Source organism: Hippichthys cyanospilos, chromosome 21, assembly GCF_059441005.1.
Source record: "Hippichthys cyanospilos isolate Australia breed blue-spotted pipefish chromosome 21, RoL_Hcya_1.0, whole genome shotgun sequence".
NCBI classification, from domain to species: domain Eukaryota; kingdom Metazoa; phylum Chordata; class Actinopteri; order Syngnathiformes; family Syngnathidae; genus Hippichthys; species Hippichthys cyanospilos.
The window spans coordinates 9,831,862-9,855,964 of NC_142389.1; the positions used below are offsets into that span (position 1 = coordinate 9,831,862).

Genomic DNA, 24,103 nt, shown 5'->3' on the forward strand with positions numbered 1-24,103 from the left:
TTATTTGACACTCCCAGTGGATGTTTAATTGCAAAGCTGGCATCCGAAACCTTCTATTTTCCCCTAGCACAATTCCATTAGTTTAATACTAATATAAAATGTGAAACACCAGGTGAAACACCATAGACAAAAAGTAGTATAGTTGGTTCAATAATTATAACCCTTCAAACAAAGGAAAAAAACAACACGTAAAGGATTACAAAAATTGTTTCCTGTAGACTATAAACACCATAAAAACTTTTTTTCTCTATTTGTCTAAAAACTTTGCACTACCATGAATGACAGACTACAATATCGTGTATACAAAGAAATACAGCATTATAAAGAATTGGACGGTGCCTGCTTGCAAATATAGCCTTGCACATTGGGGCATTTCTCATTGCCCCGTCAAAGTACACCCAAGCAGACCTGAACGTTATTTTTCTTTGTAGGTAAGATTTTGTATTTGGAACCAGATATTGGATTTCATTCCATTATGCAGCAGCACCTTAATGTTGTGACATATATTGGTGCTCAAAAGTCAGATGAAAGACACCAAAGGGAGTCTGCCGCGCAGAGAACCGTCAACATAATTCATGATGAAGAGCGCCATGTTTTCCGCACATTTTCCTGGCCTGCCGGGCTGCCTCGCGGTCGAGCGTCCCCCCCCCTCTATCACGAGTCGAGAGTGGACGCGGCGTAATGTTGTTGTGGCGCCACAAAACCCCAAGGAGAGGCGTGCTCCGGGGGCGGCTCGGCGGTGTGTACAACGTCGAAAAAACTCTGGCGGTTTGCACGTTCTCCCCGACAGTGAATGTGTGGCGCGAGATCAGAAACATTGCGGTCTGCGCTCAGAGGGCGTGTTGCATGCTGAGTAAGATGCTCGAAAAACAACATATCCATTCACTGACTCACATAAGCCAATATAAACAAGCGTTGACTACCACTTTGATCAATGATTTATCTTGTCGGCAAATGCGAGTTAAAAATCTTGCTACCTGTGTTATGGATATTAACCCTTATGCAGTGTTTTGTCCAATCCTTTGATTGTTTCATCAAAGGCATAGCATTAAAAGAAGATGATAGGGAGCTGAAATTTCACCCAAATGGTGACAACATGTCAAATTTCAATATGGCATGACCCTTTATTCATCACACTACCAGGAGTGTGCCATCCCTTGGCTAAGTGATGTGGAAGAAAATGACCCAAAAATGGTCAAAATACTACATAAGGGTTAAACAGTGACATGCTTTGATTACCTCTGTCAAGTTGCCCTATACAACTTTTTCCTCTGAGGAAATTGGAAGACTATCTATCTATCTATCTATCTATCTATCTATCTATCTATCTATCTATCTATCTATCTATCTATCTATCTATCTATCTATCTATCTATCTATCTATCTATCTATCTATCTATCTATCTATCTATCTATCTATCTCTAGACATTATATATCCATGATCATAGGCTTGCTGGTGCCAATCCCAGCTGACTTCAGGCACTGAACTGGTTGCCAGCCAACTGCAAGGCATACAGAAATGAACAACCATCCACACACACAATCTCACCTAAGGACAATTTTAGTTGTGTTTGTGTATGTTTTTGGAGAGTGGGAGGAAGCCGGAGTGCCCAGAGAGAAGCCACGCAGGCTTGGAAAGAACATGCAAACTCCGCACAGAAAGGCTAGAGCCACCTGGATTCGAACTCGGGTCCCTTAACTGCGAGGCGGACGTGCTAACCTGTGTTTCACTGTATAAATAAAATTACTCTAACATTAAACACTATAAATCAATTAATCAAACAATTACACTATGTTTTAAATAGTTATTGTATCTCAAAATTATGTGTCAAAGCTCTCTTATTAAACATTTATAGGGCAAATTAGGAATTTTTTTCACTCTTTTTTTGAAATAGTCATGAAATAGTCAAATAGCCATGTCAAAAATGGTATTTTTAGGAAAGAGTATGGGCCGTTAAAATGTGTATGGCGTGCCGCAAGTGGCCCGCAGGCCATACTTTGGACCCATCTATCATATCTTGGATATTGAAAAAAAACAAAAAAAAACAAACTCATTTTATGTACTGTAGGTCTTTCCGGTCTTTTTGGCCAATCCTTGAGAAGCTCCCAAGTTTTTCTTTGTCCTTGTTACTACTTTGCTAATTTTGTCTTTAGGCTCAGTGGGATGCATAATAAATCAGTCGTGTTTCCTCCTCAGTTCAGGACAGCAGAGATAGCTATACATCAACATTTCAAAAGTGCCCTTTGTTCATCTCTTTCAATGAGCCAACACATCAATTTTGTTCTTCATTTATATATACTGTATATACACTTTTTTTCCTGGGCTTTAGCTGACAGTTAAAAGACGACGACGCTCGCTGCCAAGGAGCTCAAAATTGCTTCAAGTCACCAGAGCAGCACAAGTAAATCATAAATTCATGAAGAAGTCACAAACACTTTAGATTAAGTTGGGTAGAGAGTTGTCGAGCTCGGCATATATTTGCCGAAGGGCGTTGTGAGTGGCCGCCAGAAGTGGCAAAACTACTCAAGATTCAAGATTCAAGAGTTTTATTGTCATATGCATAGTAATACCACACAATGAAATTCTTATTCTGTTCACTTCTCCGAGCAGACTACATTCCATAATCGAGCAAATAATAAGGTAGGCAATAAAACAAACAAAGAAAAACAGTAATAGAGCAATAAGGGCAGCAATAATGAAGCACTAATAAATGAATAGACTTACATTTTGAGCATATTACGGAGTAGATTGAGTGAAGAACCTGTATACATATGAGGAAGATAGTGCAAAATATTAAATTACATGGTGTACTTCAGTAGAATGACAGATACTTGTTTAGTAAAAAGTAAAAGTATGTGGCGTACACATAAAACCCAATTATTTCAACAACATCATTTTAACATTGTACAGTATAGACATTTAGAGATGAAATGTAATACAAAAAAGTAGTCACATTAAAGTACAGATACCTGAATAAATACTTGGTGTGAGTACAGTCGCAAAATATTTGTACTTCTCGCTTCAGTGAAACGGCCTGTTCTGGACAGAAAGTTGCATCTGATTTGCCAGATGGTTTGCCTTGTGGCGCTTGTGTCTAATATGGCCGCCGCTCACGGTGACACCAACTGCTGCATATCCTGTAATCCTGCTTCAAGTAAAGACATGAAGCCTCCAGACAAAAGTGGCTTCAGCTGTTAAGTAACCGAGATCCTTAATCTTCTTCTTTTTTTGGGGGGTCGGTGGGGGGGGCAGCTAGATTGACAACTGCACGTTTTAAAAGAATATTGCCAGCTGTATATTCTTTATCCTCTGTGAAGAAGCTGTATAATATGTTTCATTATATTTCACTAAGCCATTATTGTATGTTTTTACCATATCTAGAATATCTTAGAATACTTGAAATAAAATATTCTTTAGCTTCAAAAGTATATGAATCATACTGGGAAGAAAGTTAGCAACTGTTAGCTGCTAGTTAGCAAAATGATGCTATGCTATGTGGCCTTTGTTTTCCTACTGTGTGATATTAAACAATGGGTAATATGACCCCCCCCCAAAAAAAAAAAAAAAAAAATCTTGATTTTCTTCAACCATTCTTGACAATTAGAATTTTAAGTTATTTTAATGGAAGAAATAAACCTAGCAAACATTTAATCAAATGTTTGTTTCATTAAACAAATAAGGTGGAAAATATTTTGGACAAAATTAATTACTATTGAATACTGATTTCATATCAATTTTAACACAAATGTAACATTCATAGCTCGCACATAACCTGCATAAAATGATAGCCCATTTGTTTAGCAATTTTTGCAGTGAAAAGTGATTTTTTTTTCCATATTTTCATAATTAATATTGTGGCCAACCTGACCTGTGGTCAAGGCACAGGTAACAACCAATCATGGGTCACCTGTTGGTCATGTGACATTTATAAGCTAACCTGTGATCGATTGGTTATACCTTTGCCTTCAACACGTGATATCATTTTCAGTCAACAGCAAGTGGAAAAGACGTGTTTTTAAATTAGCTATATGTGAAAAGGAATGTCACCAAATTAACTCGTTCAATCCCAAAAATGAAATTTAGCTTTTTTTTAACAGTTCAGACATTGACTCTCAAGTACTTATTCATATATATTTTTAAAATACTTTCAATTTAGGCTAAAGAAGTGTTTAAAAATGACTCGTACTATGAGAGTTAATTATTGACAAAATATTAACAATTTTTTAATGCTAAAAGGTTTAAAAAGTTGACAAGCCCTTTAAATGCCACAATTAAGTAAGTATTGTAAACATGCCTTGTAAATCACTCATCCAGCATTCTTTTTTGCAAAATCTGGATCACAAATGTAGTTTACAGAGCCATACAGAACTGAGCACGGAAGAAATGAGCCAACATTAGCAGCGAGTTAGCAAAATGATTCTATGCTGAGCCATTCTATGTAAACATTTAATTATAGCTGAAATATTCTGGAACTATTTCTCATCTTTTATCAGCTAATTACAGTTCAATATTGTCCTCGGGTCTTCTTACTTAAGGGAAATGTATTTTTTTTGGTCCCATTTTTTTCATTGTTAATCTCACCCTGATAAAACGCAGTCTTCTATTTGCATATTTTTGCTATTCACTTCAGGGCTTGGTCCCTTGGCCCTGAGAGTAGCGAGGATTGGCTGTATTTTTGAGAATTTGTTCCCATTCTTATGGCCCCACCGCAAGTAGCTTTAAAGGCGTCTGAGCGAAGTGACAAGGAGGAAATTCCAACAACGGCTATAATTTCACCGAGGAGGTAGAGAGCTGTCGACGCCTCTCGAATTCCGATTAGACGTCGCGGTATTGGTGGTAAATCCATAAACGTCATCCTCGGCTAATCTGATCCGTTCTTTTCTGATAGCGCGCAATGGAATGAGTTGTAGCGACGGCGACATCTCACATTTACACGCTGCAGTCTTGCCCTTCAGAGCCACAAGCTATTTGTCACGCTTAGACACATGGTGACTGCTGAGAGATATAAATTGATCATGGAAATTAGGACGATGACATTGTTCACACTAGTAACAGAGGTGATTCAGTAATTGGTATGCTAACAAAGGCCTACCCAGGGTCCAAATAGAATGGATTTACGCTTTTAGGTGCTTGTCCCCATATGAACCTGGTTAGAACTTTAAACTTAATACTAAATCCGAGCCATTCAGTACAGTGGGCCCCCGGTTTACGACATTAATCCGTTCCGCGGTTGGGATCGTATATGGCGGGCATTCCAAACCAATGTTGATTAGCTAATGTGTGTAAAGTCCCAGGTAAAAACATCAAAATTGTACATATTACAAATTGGTATCAAAACAGTATGCTAAGTGCTACGTATATAAATTAACATGAATAAAAAATATATATAAAGGATTTATTTACCTTTGAGTGACATGACAAGCTTGTTATGACCATATTCCCTCGTGAGGGTAGCCTAGGCTAGACTAGTTTAGCCTTCTTCGTATTTCTTGATCATCTCCAGCTTTGTTTCCATATAAATTATCTTCTTACTTCTTTCTTTAACATAATTAGCATTCTTGTGACCTAACCAATTCAAGGTTGAATTAAGCACGACAAGACACAATAAATTACATATTGAAAGCACTCTCAAACAAGATCAAGTTTTTAGGTAGCCATCTTTGTGACGCCGTGCGCTGACCAATAACAGACCAGTATCTTCGCGACCCTCTGACGCCGACCAATATCTTAGGGAGTCGTGACGCCGACCAATAGCAGACCAGCATTTTAGTGACGTAAGCGGTGACGCGTGTATAGATGTATGAGCGCACACTGGATGTGTCGTGCACACTGACTGCCATATTGGCGTAAAGAAGGGACAAAATAACGTTGCGGGCCACATCGTAAGGTGAAAAAAAACGCAAGGCAGGGATGTCGTAAACCAGGGGTCCACTGTATTATGAAAAATGTACTTTTTAATGTTCAAACAATGGATGGCCAAAACGAGGGGTGTCAATATATGTAGCACTTACTATACTAATTTGGTACCAATTTTTAATATAGATGTACAATGTTGATTTTTTTACCTGGGGTTCTAAACACATTAGCAATTTAACATACCGGTAGGTATGGATTGCCCGTCATACAACGAATTCGCCTTACGACTCCAACCGGGGAACGGATTAATGTCGTTACACGGGGGCCCACTGTATTATCAATTTTGGACATATTGAAAAGTAACGCTCTTCCCCTATCTTTGAATTAATTCTTTCAGCGGCAACTCACGAACAGGGTGCAATAGAAATTTTTGTGTTGAGAACAAAAAAACACCAAGGGGGGGCGCTAGCGGACAACTTTTCACATTTGCAAACATTTCAATGACTTCATCTGGGCATAGCTTGTGATAATGGGTTCGGTTCTATTCATTGATTTGATGCTCCACAATCTTTGTGGTCATCTTTGTGGACTGGATTGCACCTCCAAAGAGGCCAGATCCGGCCCACAGGCCGTACGTTTGACACCACTCACCTAATCTGAAGCACTAAAATTTTTAAAATCTAACAAGAGCTGCCCAAAGTAGCTCCCCAAATGTTGCGATTCACAAATCTAGATAGAGAAACACACTGAAATCTGTTCTAAAGTACAAAATGCCCCATTACAGTCTCCGTTTACATCCTAAATGATAGAGACCAGCCGAGGTGATTGCAGTCCAAGCAAAAGCAATTGACATTTCACCAGACCACACCCCAATGCTTCCAGAACCCACAACTAACTTAGATAAATGCTGGTTCTGGAGAAAGCAGTTGATTCCCGTCAAGCTCAATTGTCTGTAAAGACTTACAGTCACATAAAATTTATGAAAAAAAAGTTTCTCCTCTTTTTTTTTTCCTCATAGAATAACATTCATGGATCATATACGAAGGCATATAGGATCGCAGGTGGTAAATTCCGACCTGCGACTCATCAAAGAACCCCGGATAATACAAAGCCAGCTCTTTGATCCCCCTGCCGCCGTCTTCCCGTCGACTTGGCGAGCTTTTCACTCTCGCCTCGCTAGATTGCTTGGTGTCCCGCAGAGAGGTTTCAATTCATTTCCATATACGGCGCACACATCAAACGATGAGTTTCCACAAAAGCAAAGTCCGCGGCAGATTGCTGCGAAAACGTTCAGATTGCTCCTACCTCTGCTCATCTCTTTTAATTGACGCTAATGTGCCACCGACGGTTGCTAATGCATCTTGTGTTGAACAAACAATCAAATTTTGAAGTATGGATGACTTCATCAATCAAAAAAAGTAGGTTTTTTTTTTAATTCGACACCATTCGAGGAAGATTGATCTGTCAGCCACACAAGCTGAGTTTTGATGCACAGATGTGCATTTTTATATCAGTCATATTCTTACTTTTCAATAATTACTTTAACAGCTAGAGCGCAGATATCAGATGGCTGTTTGCAGCCAGTGCCTGTTGCAACAATCAGTAGCTCGTTTTAGCTGAGGTTATTCAAGGTATTATTTTTAATAAAAGAAGTGAGCGGACTGAACCAACGTTCGAGCCCACACACGGGAATATTACCAAAATGGGGAGGATCATGTAAAAGTTATGATGTTTCCAGCTGATTCAATTAAGAGCAAGTTGTAGAGCTGTGTGCACAGAAAGGTATTCCATTTGACTCGTTTATTAATTGTGGTCTTTTGGTATATACTCACAATCATAAACTTGGTAGAACACGGATGCTGCACAACTTTGGGTATTTATGGCAAAATATATTCGAGTAGCGAGGAAAAGGAAAACATGGCCCAAATGCTTCGGAGGCTCCACTGGAGCTGCGTTTACTGCCCACTCACAATGTGGGAAATCTGAAACACACTTAACCTGCAGCAAATTTAAAACTTACGGATATGAATGTAAGAAAATATGAAGAATTGAGGAAGATGAAGATTTATTGTTTTGCTATATTTTTTACATTGTCGCCAAATTGATGGTGGGTCCGACTGTAAACACGGCAACATCGAAAATCCCGGAATTTGACCCTAAAGTTAAAAGTGCGTTCACCAAAGTTTCCTCTTCAGCAATATCTTCATTTTGTAGTCCAACATGTAGGTGCCAAAAATGAGGTATGGGACAGAACGGATACCTTGGTACCCGACAAAACTAAGTGTCTAATAAAGGTAATGATAGGCATCTTCCGCCGCAAGTTGGAGGCTTCCCAGAGAGCGGGTCACCTTCAAGGTTGCTATTCAAACGAAAACCCGCTGAGGTGTCACAGGAAGTCTATTTTCCACTCCAAGTAGTGGAGCCGATTGAAAGTTTTGGACTTACCTGAGACCAATTAGCAATCAGCACACAGCCCGTTTGACCTGTCAATCACTCGGGGGAGCTCGGCGAAGAAGCCCCGTTCGCACATATGGAGGTCAGGGTCAGGTGACCGTGCGGGATTCTGGTCCCTCGAGAAATTTCCATCCTCCGAACCGCACACAAACTTCCTCTGATGACACCCAAGGTCATTCATCACTCTGACTTCTTTTTTTTTTTTGCAGTCTTTGGAATTGTCGGCGACGTTGGCATCAACTCGTACGTCTTAGCCCGGTGTCATCCGGCGACTCATAGATTTTTCCCACTAATAAGGAAAGTGACTCACACAGAAGTGGGTGACAAACAGCACGCATTTGTATCCAATGCAAAAAGTGTGACTCACTCGTGTTTATTAAAGAGGCAATCTTACCAGTCTTGTGTAGCCTGGAAGCCTAACAGCAGTTTCATTTTAAGCCTGTGGATTTCCACTTCAACCTGAGGCATCGAGTGAAATAAATGTCGTGTCTTATTGGATTTTTTAAAGTAGCTTAAAAGAGGATTAAGCAAAGATCTGAAGTCCAACTGAGTGTAACCAGAAGTTATCATCGCCGCAAATCTTTTGTAGGCATTTCCGAAGAAACGGACCACGGTCCGTGTTCGCGGAACACTAGTCCACATGTTACCATCAGAGTTTTTTTTTTTTTTTTTTAATCTAAAAATCAACAGCAAAATCAAAGTCATGTGTTCGGTAATTTAAAAATACTTAACAGTAACTTTAATATTTTCTTTTGGGGTTTGGATGGTGAAATTCAACTCCCAGCGATACCAATGTTCGTAAGTATAACCGACTGCTCATGACAAGAAAGTCTATCCGTGACGTTTGACATGCCAGATAAACAAATCAATTTTACTTAATAATAACTATTTTACCGTTATCGTCATCTTTTCTTGTGTTCGTGTCTGTAAGTTTTAAATTTGGTGTGGGTTAAGTGTGTTTCAGATTTCCCACAGTGTGAGTGGTCAGTGAATGCCTTGCCAGTGTAACGTTGAATGCGCTCGAGTTTCTTTTGTCGTAAATACTCGAATGCACAATTAATCGAATTTTAATCAGGATCATGATATTGGCTGCAACAATTAATTAAGATGATCCTTGGTGATATTTATATTTAAAAAGCCAGCTACCGTACATGTGAAATAAGCTTTTTCCGTCATCCTCCCACCAGGTTAAGACTTTCCAAGATTTCAGCTTTCAATTTCACCTTAAAAGCCTTTGGATGGCAATGTTCCCCACATGTTTGCATGACAAAAGAGCTTACTTTTCTCACCCTAATATATGATTTACCAGTGTGAAAAAGCGTTATTTGTCACCTGAATCCTAATATATACCATGCTAGCTGTCAAATGAGACCCGTTTTGAAAAATCCCATTGGCAAAAAAATTGGAATAAATTCAGTTTGAAATGACCAAAATGGACATTTTGACTGCTGTCCATACTCACTTTGAATGATTCTGGTACTTTTGTACTGTTTTAAAAAAAAAACAAAAAACAAAACAACCTTTAAGGCTGTCGTAGGTGTTGTTACAGGCCTGTTGTAGTTTGTGCTTGGTTCTAAGTTGGCTTCATTTGTTTTCATTGGTTTGCACTCAGCAAGTATGTTAGTTGTGTTGCCCTGTGTGCCAAGCTTTTGCCATATCTTGGGTGAATTTGTTTGAATTATTATTATTATGCTGTTAGCTACAACAGGCACTAGCTTCGAACAGGCAACTGACTTCCAGTCTGTAGCTTGCCCCATTATGGTAATTATTATAAGGAAGAGTACGGCTTATATAGAAATGCACATCTGTGTGTCAAATTAAAAAAATAAATGGCCTTCATTTTTGGGAAAAAAAGTGTGTTGTATATTTGGGGAATTACGATATTCATCCTGGTCATCTAGGTCGCAACTAATAATTACTTTAATATAAATTCGATTATTGTTTTTGTCATTTTCAATGGACAAATCAGATTCAAAATGTTTAGAGTTTTGTCCCTTTGTCAAAAAACAGGACACAATTTGGAATAACAAAAAATGAGTTATTTTTATCCAATCAAATAATATTTACTGGAGAGGCTGAAAAGCTTAGCAATTTCATTTGGTGATGAAAAAGTCGTCAATTAATTACTTGTTCTACCTCTTAATATTTTCGAATATTTTTTCTAATAGTTCATTTTCATTTCCATTATTTTAGGTCCCCAATCTAAAGTTATTTTCATAATCGATTAATCTGTCATATATTTTGCGGCTTAATCGTTGAATTAGAAGAAAAAAGACAGACAGGTTAATGTCCATGAATTTATTCAGCAACCTCTTTTGCCGAGTTGGCTCTGGGCCTCGCTCTCATTTGTCTTACTTTACCTTCCAACCTGTTATTTTCCTCGACTTGTATCGTTATCCATCTCCTCCTTTCTGCTCTTGGCAGCGCTGTCCCACATTGTCCATGGTAGCGGGTCGCTTGAGCATCTGCGAGCGTGTGCGTGAGAACAGTCTAGACGCGGTTTCCTCTGCCGTGTTTGTCTTTCTCCTCGGGCCAGCTGATCTATTCGGCCAGGAATGTTAGCACTCGCCATTCCGTTAGCACACGCTCTCCGTGATGCTCCCCTCCGTCCGCTTCTTATCTGTGCCTGACTTTTAACCGCCTCTTGCACGCCCGTGGACTTTTTCCCCTCTCCTCTGTTTGCCTTCTCAACGGGTAGGCAGACGTTGCAATTTATCTTTCTGGTAAATGGTCGCAAATGCAGATTTTTTTGATCTGCGCTTCGCACATTTTTCTCTTTCCTCATCACGCAAGCCTCCCTCTCCCCCTGCAGAGTCATCATTCATTGAGTGTCTTCTGGCAACAAACCAGCGCACCTTAGCATGCATAATTAGGTGTGAAAATTCCTCGTTTCAGCATGTAAGAGCAGCGTGTGTTTTCGTCACTGGTCAACTTTCATAAATTTGGCCTTCCCGTGTGATAATTCCTCTTTCATCCAAAGTCAGCTGGAATAAGGGCTGAACAAATATGGCCAAAAAAAAAAAAATCTCAATTTTCTTCAATCATTCTGGAGGATGATCATTTTAATTGGTTTTAACGGAAGACTGAAACCCAACTGATTTAAAATTGGTTTTAACGCAAACTCATAGTTTGTGCAATAAACTTGCTGAAAGGGATAGCCCCTTTATTTTGGCAATTTTAATGGTAAATAGTCAATATTTTGTCTAAAAGTAGTTTGATAGCTATTTTTTCACATACACTTATAAAATTACATTTTCTACTTGCAGTCGACTGAAGACAACATCATCTATGCTTAAGACTTGGGTAACAAGCAATCACCGGGCACCTGTTGGTAATGTGTCTCATAAAATGAACTGTGATTGTTTGTTACCCGAGCCTTCAGCACATGCCATGTTATTTAAGTCAGGTTAAAAACCCCACAAAAAACACATTTTTAAAATCATTAATTGTACGTTAAAAATAATTTTGTCTTCAAATTAACTCATTCAACCCCAAAAAGCCTTTAAAAAATAATTTTGTCTTCATATTAACTCATTCAACCCCAAACAGCCTTTACATATATATATATATATATATATATATATATATATATATATATATATATATATATATATATATATATATATATATATATATATATATATATATATATATATATATATATATATATATATTTACACACACACACACACACACAGTGGACCCCCAAGTTACGATTACGTCTTTTTCATGTTGCGATGTGAAATACTGAGTTTTTTCGTCCCCTCTTTATGGTATTTTTATGGTATTTTCCTGGTTTTGCGACAAAAACCACTGTTATGACCTAGGGGCCCGACTAAATTAGTGTTGTTTTTGTCTCTATCTGCAGGAAGTTTCAGGAAATTCCACTTTATTTTCTGTTGCCATCAATGCAACGCGTCACTACAATGCTCGTCTGCTATCTCCTCACCGTGATGCTGCTCTGCTATTGGTCTGCCTCACTCGTTTTAAAATGGCGCAATGGTAAAGCTTTGTTCTATCGCGAGTGGTTACTAAACAGTATTTATAGTGCATTTTACTGTTTAATTCAATATATATATATATATATATATATATATATATATATATATATATATATATATATATATATATACTGTATATATATATATATATATATATATATATATATATATATATATATATATATATATATATATACTGTGTATATATATATATATATATATATATATATATATATATATATATATATATATATATATATATATATATATATATATATAAATATTGTTCAAATACTTTTTTTGGTGTTAAAGCTGAAATAGTTTCTAAATGGATTGTACTGAGGTAATTATTGACAAAATATTAACTTTTTACTGATAAAAATGCAGAAATGTGGACTATTCCTTTAATAGCCACCATTTAGTTAGTACTTTTAGTAAACATGTCTTATAAACCAGTGGTTCTCAAAGTGGGGTTCCGTGCAGCTTGACTGCAAAATGCTGACTGTCAAAATGCTAACAAGGCAATAAAGCCAGCAAAGCTAAAGCAGCATTTTATTTTATAATGCTGTTTTTGACTAAATAATTAGGGGAAATTGACCCGGTTTGTTATAAAGATGAGTCCAATTCGCAAGTTTTATTTTATAAACTTCAGTATAGCTGAAAAGTAGCAAATGTACTTGTTATCAGATTGAATATGTTGGTGAATAAAAAGGGCACTTATGTTTGGCTTAAATGATAAAATATTGTTTTCGCTGCAAACATTTGCAATGGGGGTCCTTGGAAAATTTGCTTTCTAAAAGGGGTCCCTGACTCCAAAACGTTTGCGAAACCCTGTTTTAAACCACCTTTGCAAAATCTCAATTCCACAATTGAGCTCTTTTTTAAATCAATTTTTAAAATGACAAATGAATCAAATGAATTGCATTCATTGCCCAGCGCTAGTTGGAATAGGCTCTAGCTTACTCACAACCCTCATGAGATCACGGGTGAAAGGTTGCGAATCCCATCTGACTTCAGCCCAAGAGACATGTTGCACCCTGGACCGGTCGCCAGCCGATCACAGGGCACCATAATCTATCAGTATCAATTTTTTGTCCAACTAGCAGTCACTCATTGCCCCCAGGAAGCCATCCAACTTGTCCCAGTCGTCAGCCTCGCACCATCTGCTTAACTTATCTGCAGCCTGGCTCGCCGTTGCTGCGGCAACCCAAGCAAACAGCCAAAAGGACGGGCGCGATCCTGCCAAGCGCTACAACGACTCCGCTTTCCTGCCATCTCTTTTAACCCTGTCTTTTTTTTTTTTACTCTCACTTTATTTCGCCTCCCTCTTGTCACTTCTAAAAATGGACTCTTGATCCATGTATTAATCAATAAAGCACTGGACTCAAGACCCTAGTTCTCTCTTAAATCTTCATTTGACTTCCATCCATTCATTTTCTGCCGCGCTTCTCCTCAAGTCAGCATATATTTTATTGCCATTTTCATTGGCTTGATAGGACTCTCAGAAGGGACTGTGTAGCCTTTAGCTAAATTGCTACTTTCTGTATGTGTCCCCTTTCCGGCTGCTTTGATAGGACCCGGCAGGAGTTGGGACTGATGAGTTTTCTGTAAAGAAAAGACTTTCATTTGGACTTTATGAGACTTGTGACACACCATTTGAGTCTATCTGTTTGTAACATTTACGAGTACTGGATTTTTTTTTTTTGCTGGATTTGTTTGTAATTTGTTAGTAAGAAAAAAATGTCAGAAGAAAAAAAGAACGTCAATTGGAAAAAAAAATGTTTACATTGATAGCTGCTCTGAGAGGAAAAAAATGATCAAATTGACCGTTATTACAATGTTATGCTTCCCTGAGGACTTTCAAAATAAAACTGTTCAGTTTGCGTCATACACTTCTTGCTTTGGTAAAGTTTATTTTGAAGCAATGACTGGTATCTCAGATCATTTCCTGCTTCACTATCATGGAGAAGCTTGGCAAGCAGTGCATTCTTCTATTGTATTGTATTTTACTGCACTATTTTGAAACAATGACTGGCCACTCACAGCATTTCCTGTTAACTATAATGGAAACGATTCACAGGCTGTATATTCTCCTTTTATACTGTATTTCATAGCACTTAGTATTAGTTATTTCCCGCTAAATGAGGCAATCCTGCCTGGGTCATTTTACTTGGATTTCGCCATTATTGACCAACTTTTTGTGAATGAGAGACTTTAATTTGGATCTTGTTTAACTTGTGCGTTAAGCTTTAGAGTTCATCCTTGTGGAACATGTTGCTATAAACACTCTACTACTTCCTCTATTCATTTCACATTGATTTGATAAGTCCTTTTGTATTTGATGCGGATCCATTTTTAGAACAAAGCACTTTAATTTGCATCCTTTGAGTGATAATGGATATTTGAGGTCATCTATATTTGTAATACTTGACGTCAAAGTGAAGATGTAAACTGCAATGTTAGCATCCTGTTTTTAGGTTTTGTATGTGGTTTTTTTTTCCCTTCGGCACCATGGGACCATTATCGTTGGAATTAGTAAAAGTTTTGCAACAATAGACTTTATTTTGGATGTCCTCTGATTGGTGTTTTGCATTTGAGTCCATGTTTTAGTGACATTCGACAAAGAAGAGTTCTGAGCAAAGACGTAGCTTGCTATGTTAGGCTCTCATGCTAGCTGCAAAATGGTTGTTTTTCGTTAGCGTAAGGTAGCTAGTTTAAGTGTGACGTTTATTACTCATCCTCGTTGGACAAACTCATGGAGGGTGCACCTCGTCTATTATCTACTGTATGCGATGATGCTTTCGTTTATTTGGTCAAGTGGCCCAAATCACAAATTTTAATGAATCATATCTTCTCCAGTTGCCAATATTCCGATGACGTTGATGTTTTCACTTTGCTGGAAGGCGTCAAGGTCTTCTGATGGATTTAAAATAGATTTTGGAGGGTGTGTGTGTTTGCCAGCGCCGCATCGCCATGTTTTGCATAATTTGCTTGCACGCACGCCCGGGCACCGTTGCCCTTGCCCAGGGCGCCAAACGTGTTCGTGCCCGTGCGCGCGCGTGCCAGTGATGGATGTTTTCGGTGAGCAGGTTAATCTCTTGCTAATGTAGATGAATTGTCCACCATCCGGATTGCGGCAGAAGTACACACGCAATCACACACGATGCAGGATGACGTGACACACTTCAGATAAACTGTTTTGAGGGAAAAAAAAGAGCAAAGCCGATGAAAGTCAACTGACGAATTAATTGGCATGTTTGTGTCATGCAAAGCTCAATAGCAGTTTAATTCTCGCAAAACTTGTTCGTAATTGTTCTAATTTTTCTTCATGATATTTAGAGTCATGGTTTGGTAGTTGTTAACTAAAACGAGCACAGCCATGAGTCGAGAGCACATCACATCAAACTGCAAAAACCGAGGTGATGAGTTCTTATTTGAACTTATGCAAATTGTCTTATGAAATATTGAAGGAGAGGCATGCAACTCCAAACCTTCTGAAAGACTTTTTGGGCAATTTGGTTGGCAAACGTGTCTTGTGGAGACACACACATACACAAGTAGTTTATATTCACCAAGGATAGATCAGCTTGAGGAGAGAGGACGAGATCAGACACACATACAAGTTTTTTGATTATTCTCTTAGGTCCCTAATTTCTTTCTCAGAGCGTGCTTTTTTGGTTTCATGTTTGAGAAAAGATGGATTATATTTGCATATGGTCGTGTGACTGAGTTGAAACTAAAGGTTTTGAAAAGAATCACTTTCGAAGTGGAACCCAAAATGCTTCCTCAAAAATTGTACCATGGAAATCTTGGATTTTTTCCCCTCGTTATAATTATTATTTTCATGGTATTTTGATTATAAATACGTGGCTATTCTCATATGTGTATTTATTTTACTGCCACAAATACCCATATTGACTTTTTTCTTGCAAAATAATTTTTATTCACATCATTTTTTAAAACTTCATTCTTTTACAAATGTCACTTCACACATCTTAAAAAAATATTCTTGAAAAATTTTGAAAATGCTTCCTGCATGTACATGCACATACAAAGACTCTAACAACCCAGGCTAAACCTAGCTCCTCCCCTGACTTACAAAACCTGCCTCTGTCATGCCAGCATACAGTGGTATTTCTACTTCTTCTACTCCTACCCCGGAAGTAATTTCACTACATGAATCTTTGATGAGTAAAACCACTTTTTACATGTAAATTGTGGAGAGGGTGAGCAGCACCAAGTTCCTGGGGGTGCACATCAGCGATGACCTGTCCTGGACCACCAACACTGCATCTCTGGCCAAGAAAGCACAGCGGCGTCTCTACTTCCTGCGCAAACTGAAGCGGGCAAGTGCCGCGCCACCCATCATGACCACATTCTACAGAGGAACCATCGAAAGCATCCTCACCAGCTGCATCACCGTGTGGGGCGGGAGCTGTACCGACTACAACAGGAAGGCTCTACAACGCATCATGAGGACAGCTGAGAGGATTATTGGTACTCCGCTCCCCTGCCTGCAAGACCTGTACACCACCCACCTCGGCCGCAAAGCCGTCACGATTGTCACCGATACAAGCCACCCTGCACACAGTCTGTTCAGCCTCCTGCCCTCCGGAAAGAGGTACAGGAGCCTCCGCTCCCGCACCAAACGACTCAGGAACAGCTTCATCCACCAGGCCGTGAAACTGCTGAACTCTCTCTCTCTCTCCACTCCTCTCTCTCACATTCAGCCCAAGCCAGAAGAAACACCTAGCTGGCCCCCCACCTAAACTCAAACTTTACTCATGCACCTGCAAAATTTGCACAGACTTGCTGCTGCCATGTTTATTTATAATTGTACTTTTATTGCACTAGCGATTACACTTAGAACTATAACAACTACCTCAAATGCACACAACTGGGACAACCACAGGCAGAGTTGTCCTGCTTTGTCTCGTACTGTTGGATTGTCCTGTCATATGCTGCTACCTATGTCTTGTCTTGGGGTACTCTTGCCATACCTGGTTTTTCGTATTTAATTTTTAGTTTTAGTTGTTAGTTTAGCAACACTAGGCAAAGTAGATCAAATATACTGCACTTTACATCACTATAGATAAGTATCTAGCTTTTAGGTTTGTCTCGTCTTGCGCACCTGCACTTTGTTATTGTACATATAAAACGCAGAGGATAGTGAGAAACGCAATTTCGATTCCTTTGTATGTTAAGCACATGTGAAGAAATTGACAGTAAACTTGACTTTGACTTTGATAAACATGCATCACAAACTATAACAGCAACGGTAGACATGACGGGTTGTGTAAACCTATTACATTACAGCCATGTTGGCGTGGTGGTGATTGCTCCTCTCATATTATCTGCCAACAATGTCGCCTTTCGTATCTTGAATTTTATCTCATTAACAGAGACAATATTTTTCCACCGAGGCGTTTTTTAAGCTGAACTTTTGGTAACAAGAGGCGTTGATAAGTAGAGGTATCACTATACTTCCTTCAACCACTTATTGTACTACTTTTGGCTTTGGTGCCATCTTGTGGCATATTAGCGCCAAGGAACTATGTTCGAGTGAGTTTAGGGGTTTCTTTAGACACAGGTGGTGCTTTGGTGAAATTTTGTGACATTTTAAGGTACTCATTAAAATCGTTTTAGTAGATATTCATTGCTCATCATGAATCATTTTTTTTCCCCTCATGATGTGACTTTGGAGATATGACTCATAGCTTTTTTATTTCTCATTTTCATCGCAGTTCTCTTCTTTTCTGTGCAGTAGCTAAGCAGCCCTCTTAAGAAGAAAGAGCTCTGTCATTTCATTTCTCCATTTGGAGACATTTGAAAAGTTCTAATCCATCTTTCATCGGAGACGCTCAACTGAAAAGAAAAACGCAGGAACATCACTGACCTTTTGTTACCACCACGCCGGCTGCATTGAAACACACCTTTTTTTTTTGCTCTCTAGTTTTCCCTTATAAAACTTTTCTACTCGTCATCTTTTTGTGCTTTTTTTTATTCCTCCATTTGAATGCATGACTGAAAACCTTTCTTATGCTACATTCAAAGTTGAACACATTATAAAGATGATTTGAATTATTTAGCGGATTTCACTTCTCAATTTACTTTCTCATCTTTGATTACAGTTTTATTATTATTCATGGGTGTGAATTTTGGAGTGCATATTCTGTGAATTTATGGGACAGTGTGAGACATGTTCCTCCTTGTCTGTGCGTCTCCTTCAGCTTCTCGTCCAATCCATAATTGATGAGCTGAGTTTTATGAACGCATTCAAAGCGGATTCGCTCAATGCGTTTTCATTTTTTTACCGCAGCGCATCCACCCATGATCTATATTCTGTATAAGTGCCAATAGGCAATATCAAACTTCATGTTTTGCGTCTCCTCCCAAAGTTGTTACTCAGCAGGCCTCCCCCAAGGCCGACACAACTTGGTAGCTGTAGTGTCAATAATGCAACAAGGTTAGACGTCATAGGTAGCAAAATTCATGGTACTTACACAGAAGCCCGAGGAAAAAAACAACAAGGCTTTTTTGTTATCATCACTACTGCAGAAGGCTTCAGCAAAAAATTGTCAGGCGGTAGATTAAGTCGAATTAGCACAGCAGATAATGTGATTCACAGAAAATAGATTTTGAGCTGTATAGAAAGAGATATAAACCCCTGCAATCTCAAAAACATGTTTTACCAGCTTGAAAATAAATATATGAAGAATAAACTTTTTTTCCTCCCTTCGTCAGAATATGCCTGTTCCACTATTTTTCTTTTTCTTTTTTTTTTAAAGAACATATTCTTCGTCACTCATTTGTATTGTGTTTTATTCAGGTGGCAAGAAATTATGTTGAAGTGAGTTGAGTAGCTTTATTTAAGATTAAAGTAATACTATGCTTCACTCTTGCAGCAAAGCACCAATCATTTGTAAGTGATAAAAAAAACATTTATTCAGAACTGTATTATCAATTACAAATAACATGACGTTTTCAAATGATTGTATTATTAGTATAAACCATAATTATAACATAAAGCATGAGCCCAAATTACTTTATTTCAACTTAATTTTACAATATTTTAATTTGCTCTTAAATATTGTGCCTAATATGTATCATGTTTTGATGTTATTCTATATTACAACAGTGTTATTGTAGATTTATATTTACAAAAAGATTTATACACAGATGTAATTTTTTCCCTGTAGAAATTGCATTTCTTATTTCATGATGACTTTTTTCTGCTTTACAGTACAACATTATCATGAAATTGCTACTTTAAATTTGTAATTTTGTGTCTGTATACTGATACTTCCTTCTACCATCATAACTATACAATTTAGCAGACTTCTTTTTCATAACGTTATCACTACTCACGCGAAATTAGAGCTAAATTCTTCTAATTCTGACATTCTCTTAAAATTGTAAAATGTTACCTTGTATTATTCTATATAATGGTATTTTTGTAATATATTATTAATTTATGTATTTTTTCTACCAATTAGACTCTTTTCTCATATTTCTGTTTTGTTTTTTTCTGTTAATCTGATAATTTTCCAACCATGACTTGAGTCAGAGGATCTGTGCAGCTGATTCGCAGACAAAAAAAAAGAAATCCTTTTTTTTCCTAAGTCTCTTTGTAAACATTGCGACATTCATAAAATATTGCTCTGCAGAAAGGGTGCAAAACATAATTTTAAGCATGAAAAGCATACAAAAAGAAAGACTGTTCTAAGAAAAAAATGAACAAGACAAACAATAAGTAAAAGATAGACAATAAACATGTTGTAAATTGTTTTAAAATTAAGTTACACTTTATATCTGAGGAATAAAAACTGCGGCCCAACTAATCGCCATGTGCGTCATCCATTTCATAAAAACGAACAGCTTCTTAATTTCCCTCATCGTTTTTGACGACATATTTCTCTTAAAGCAACGCAATAAAGTTTAAATTCCAGTGCCGTCATCTGGAGTTTTTTAAATAATTGAGCTTAAACATGAAAATGTCCTTGTATCCCTGACAAATCCCCCCTGGCTGCTTCTGCTGTGACCACAAGTTCAACTTCCTTTTCAGCACCACTGAAGAAGCGGCTGGAGGATTTGTCTCGCAACTTGAGGATTTGGGTCCCAGCGGTATTGAAGGCAAAAAAAAAAAAAGGAAAAGTAACCTTGTCCCTAACCTTGTTCTGATGTTTTTTAAAGCTCCCGGAAAGACGAGGGGCTTAAGCTCACAGCTCTTACATGAGCAGAGATCATTGGATAATTGATTCTTTTTGTTCAATCCATCGCTTTTGACAGACTCCGCCAAGGCCCAACAGTCCAAGAGCACCTCGAAGAAAACGTGGAAGGATTTTTCACAGATTTATCCTCAGCAGGCATTTTTTTGCGATACACAGCTAGCAGATGGCACAATACTTGACTAACTTATAATACTAACTTATCTAAAGTACTTATGGGGTCATGTTTGGCCCATGTGCCGCAGTTTCCCCACCCGTTGCGTACAGGGAAGCTCCCCGCGCTTGCTCGTGCAAGCATAAGCGATAATGTTGTGTTTAGGGGCAGTTAATTTGGTTGGCGAAGAGAGAACTCATGTATAAATATCCCCGCGCTCGGGACAGCCTGACGCAGTTTGACAAAAATTATAGTTATGGCCGCGCTCGTGTCTTGACAGCATGAGTCAGTTGCGAGCAGGATTTACGGTTATTGGGGGAGGTGAAGCGAGGACACCAGCGCACGCCTGTACACAAATTGCGAGGGAAAAAAAAAACTACTGATTTCAAGCGCGCCATTAAATTATCTTCACACAAACACAGCGAGGGAACAGAATATTTTACGGTGGACACAGAGATGTGTTGCCACGCAGTGCTAATCAATACGTTTTTTATTGGGGGCGGCAGTAGCTCAGGCCATAAGCACTTGGCAGCTTTGAGACCCGCCGCGCTTCAGAACAAGAGGCAAATAGCAGAGAGATGTAAATTCCCTTCATGAGAACCACTTACATGCCTTTGAGCAAGCTTCTGAACACTCAGCTGCTGGACAGGTTTCCAACACCTTCAAAGTTAGTTAGTTTGCTTCTCACACCAGTTTGTAAACTTAGATCAGTGCTTGTCAACCTGTGTTTTCGGCCGAGTACCCCTTATCCAGTGCAAAGCATTTTTGTGTTTAAAAAAACAAAACAAAACAAAACAAAAATTAAAACATGCCAACAATATCTGATTTATTGAATTTTAGAACCTTTCAACTTCATTTGTATTGGTCCGCAAAAAAAAAATCAACATAACGTGTCCTATTTTAGTTAAGTTATAGTGTATATTATATTAAGTTATTGATAAATATTTGTACACAAAAAATACTATAAAGTATCAGCATACAGGAAAGAGTTGGCAGACCGTGCGGCCTGGTGTCACAGCAACAATCTCCACCTCGACACGAACCAAACCAAAGAACTGATCATCGACACAAGGTGGGAGCCAGAGCTGCACAAACCACCTCTATTCATCAATGGGACTGAGGTGGAGAGGGTGAAAGCCTTCAAATTCCAAACCCGAACCCCTAACCCACAAATATCAGCGAGGATCTCACCTGATCCCACAACACTCGACAGATCATCAAGAAGTCCCAACAAAGACATTACTTTCTGCGGAGGCTGAAGAAATTTGGCAAAGATTCTCAACAACTTCCACAGATGTAAACCCCAAAGTGTCTTCTCCACCTCCATCACAGTCTGGTATGACAACTGCACAGGAAATAACAGGACGGCTCTCCAGCGTGTGATCAAGTCCTCACAGCACATCTGTGGAGCACTGCAGGACATTTACCACACCAGGGTTCCGCAGAGGACATGCAACCTCATCAAGGACCAGACACACCCACGAAACGATCCGTTCGAACTGCTGCCATCAGGCAGACGCTACAGGAGCCTGAGGGCCAGGACTACCAGGCAGGTAAACAGCTTCTAGCCACAAGCCATCCAGATTCTCAACAAATCTCTCATGCACTAATTTGCCTTTTACTACATGCATAAATGATATTTTGCATTACATGATATCTGCACTATATTATTAGCATCATTCTTTCTGTTGTTGTTTTATTGCTATTTATTGCCATTCTTATAGCTATTCTTTTCTTGCTCCAACATGGAATGTAGTCTGCCAGTCGGAGAAGTGAACGGAATAAGAATTTCGTTGTGTGGTATAATAATACTATACATATGATAATAAAAATCTTAAATCTGTCCTCGAAAAGAAATAATTATAAATAAATATTTGTTGACAGAAAAATATTCAACTTAAAAGTGTCCTCTTTTGGGATCATAGTAGAGATCTGTTCACAAAAATAAATAATTAAATTGACAGGTAACGAGAGGTGGGTCAAACCATTCTAGTATGGTGCAGAACCGGAGTTTTTAAAATAATGAAATTGATTAACCTACTGAACATAAAATTTGTTTTATGAACTTATATTTTTCTGAAACATTTAATCAATATTTTCAAAAAAATTTTGCAATTTCTTTTAGAAACTTGAGTACCCCCTGGAGTTCCTTCAGGTACGCCCAGGGGTGCCCGTACCCCCATTTGAGAACCTCTGACTTAGCTAATTGTATTTTCATGCTTTCCACAGTTAACTATATGCATATAAATTACATTTGTCCCATTTACGATTTCATTTCTTATTAAATATAAGTTTTATGGTACTGACATTTCTAACCAGGAAGTAAAACATCTCACGGTGCTTCCCACGGGCTGCCACGCCCCCTTTATGATGTTATTCTCGAAACATCCATCCAGCCATCCGCTTATTCCACAAGGGCCGTTGAGTGAATGAGCGAGCCAGCGATATGCGTTTTACTGACATCAAAATGAAAAACAGTATCAATAGATCTTCACTCACTGACACTCATTCCTTCTTTCAAATCAGTCCCCGTGGGAAGCCAGTATTCATAACAAAAGTTCCGCCCATGGGTAACATGCTCCCGAACGCACGTTTTCTTCCTCTTCTGCATTTTCTACAGGCAAACATTAGAACTAATAAATGAAATGTTGATGTTTACTTGGCCGACTCGGTGCAGAATCTTTGGAACTAAAACGGAACTGAAAAACATGGATAAGGTCAGCGTGTATTTTTTCTTGCATGGGCGGTACTGGGCCGGTTTAGGAGAGGTACGAATTTCTTGTGACAGCACTTCAAGCTGTTGTCATGTGCGCGAGCAAGGCTGGCGTGAGAGCGCAGAATCAGCAAGGATTGCTTAGAAATGCATCATTGAAGGAAAATAACGCTTAGGGGGTGTTTAGGGTGAAAATCAATATTCTCACATGCTTAAAAGCTAAAGTAAAGTTGACTTTTCATGATAGGGCCCCTTTAAATATTTTATTAGCTCTTCTAGTACAGGGTTATTAAGTTTTCTCAAGCTCCATTTTTCGACTGAATCGTTCTTCAGTTTTTTTTAAGAGTAAAAAAGTAATTCCCTATAATCCAATGATTGCATTTTGAGGAAATGTTATTTAGATTATTTATCTATTGAGTTTGAGAAAGGGGAAACAAATGACGTGGGCTTTAACTAACACAATAAAAGAAAAATATGGAAATGAGCCATTAGTATCAAGTATAAATTGGAGAAGGTGAAATACTGACATTGGTTCTAAATTAAGATTAAAATATGACATTCTCTTGAAAGTCACGACCCAGTTTAAGTTAAATCTGTATTATGCTCAGTTGGTGAAAGGAATTAATAATAATAATAAAAATCTCAATCGAACAGTCAGATTAATTCGAGGAAGTGGTGTTTGCTAATTAAAACCA

At 38.3% G+C, this 24,103-nt stretch overlaps 1 protein-coding gene across 1 annotated transcript in view; it reads left to right on the forward strand.

Moving 5' to 3' along the window:
• The window catches only part of LOC148406573 (uncharacterized), a 47,105-nt gene that overhangs the window by 13,116 nt on the left and 9,886 nt on the right, over positions 1–24,103 (forward strand). The window contains exon 5 of the mRNA XM_088405595.1: positions 12,181–12,314. Coding sequence (XP_088261721.1) covers positions 12,181–12,314 — 134 coding nt within the window. The remainder of the gene's footprint in view (positions 1–12,180; positions 12,315–24,103) is intronic.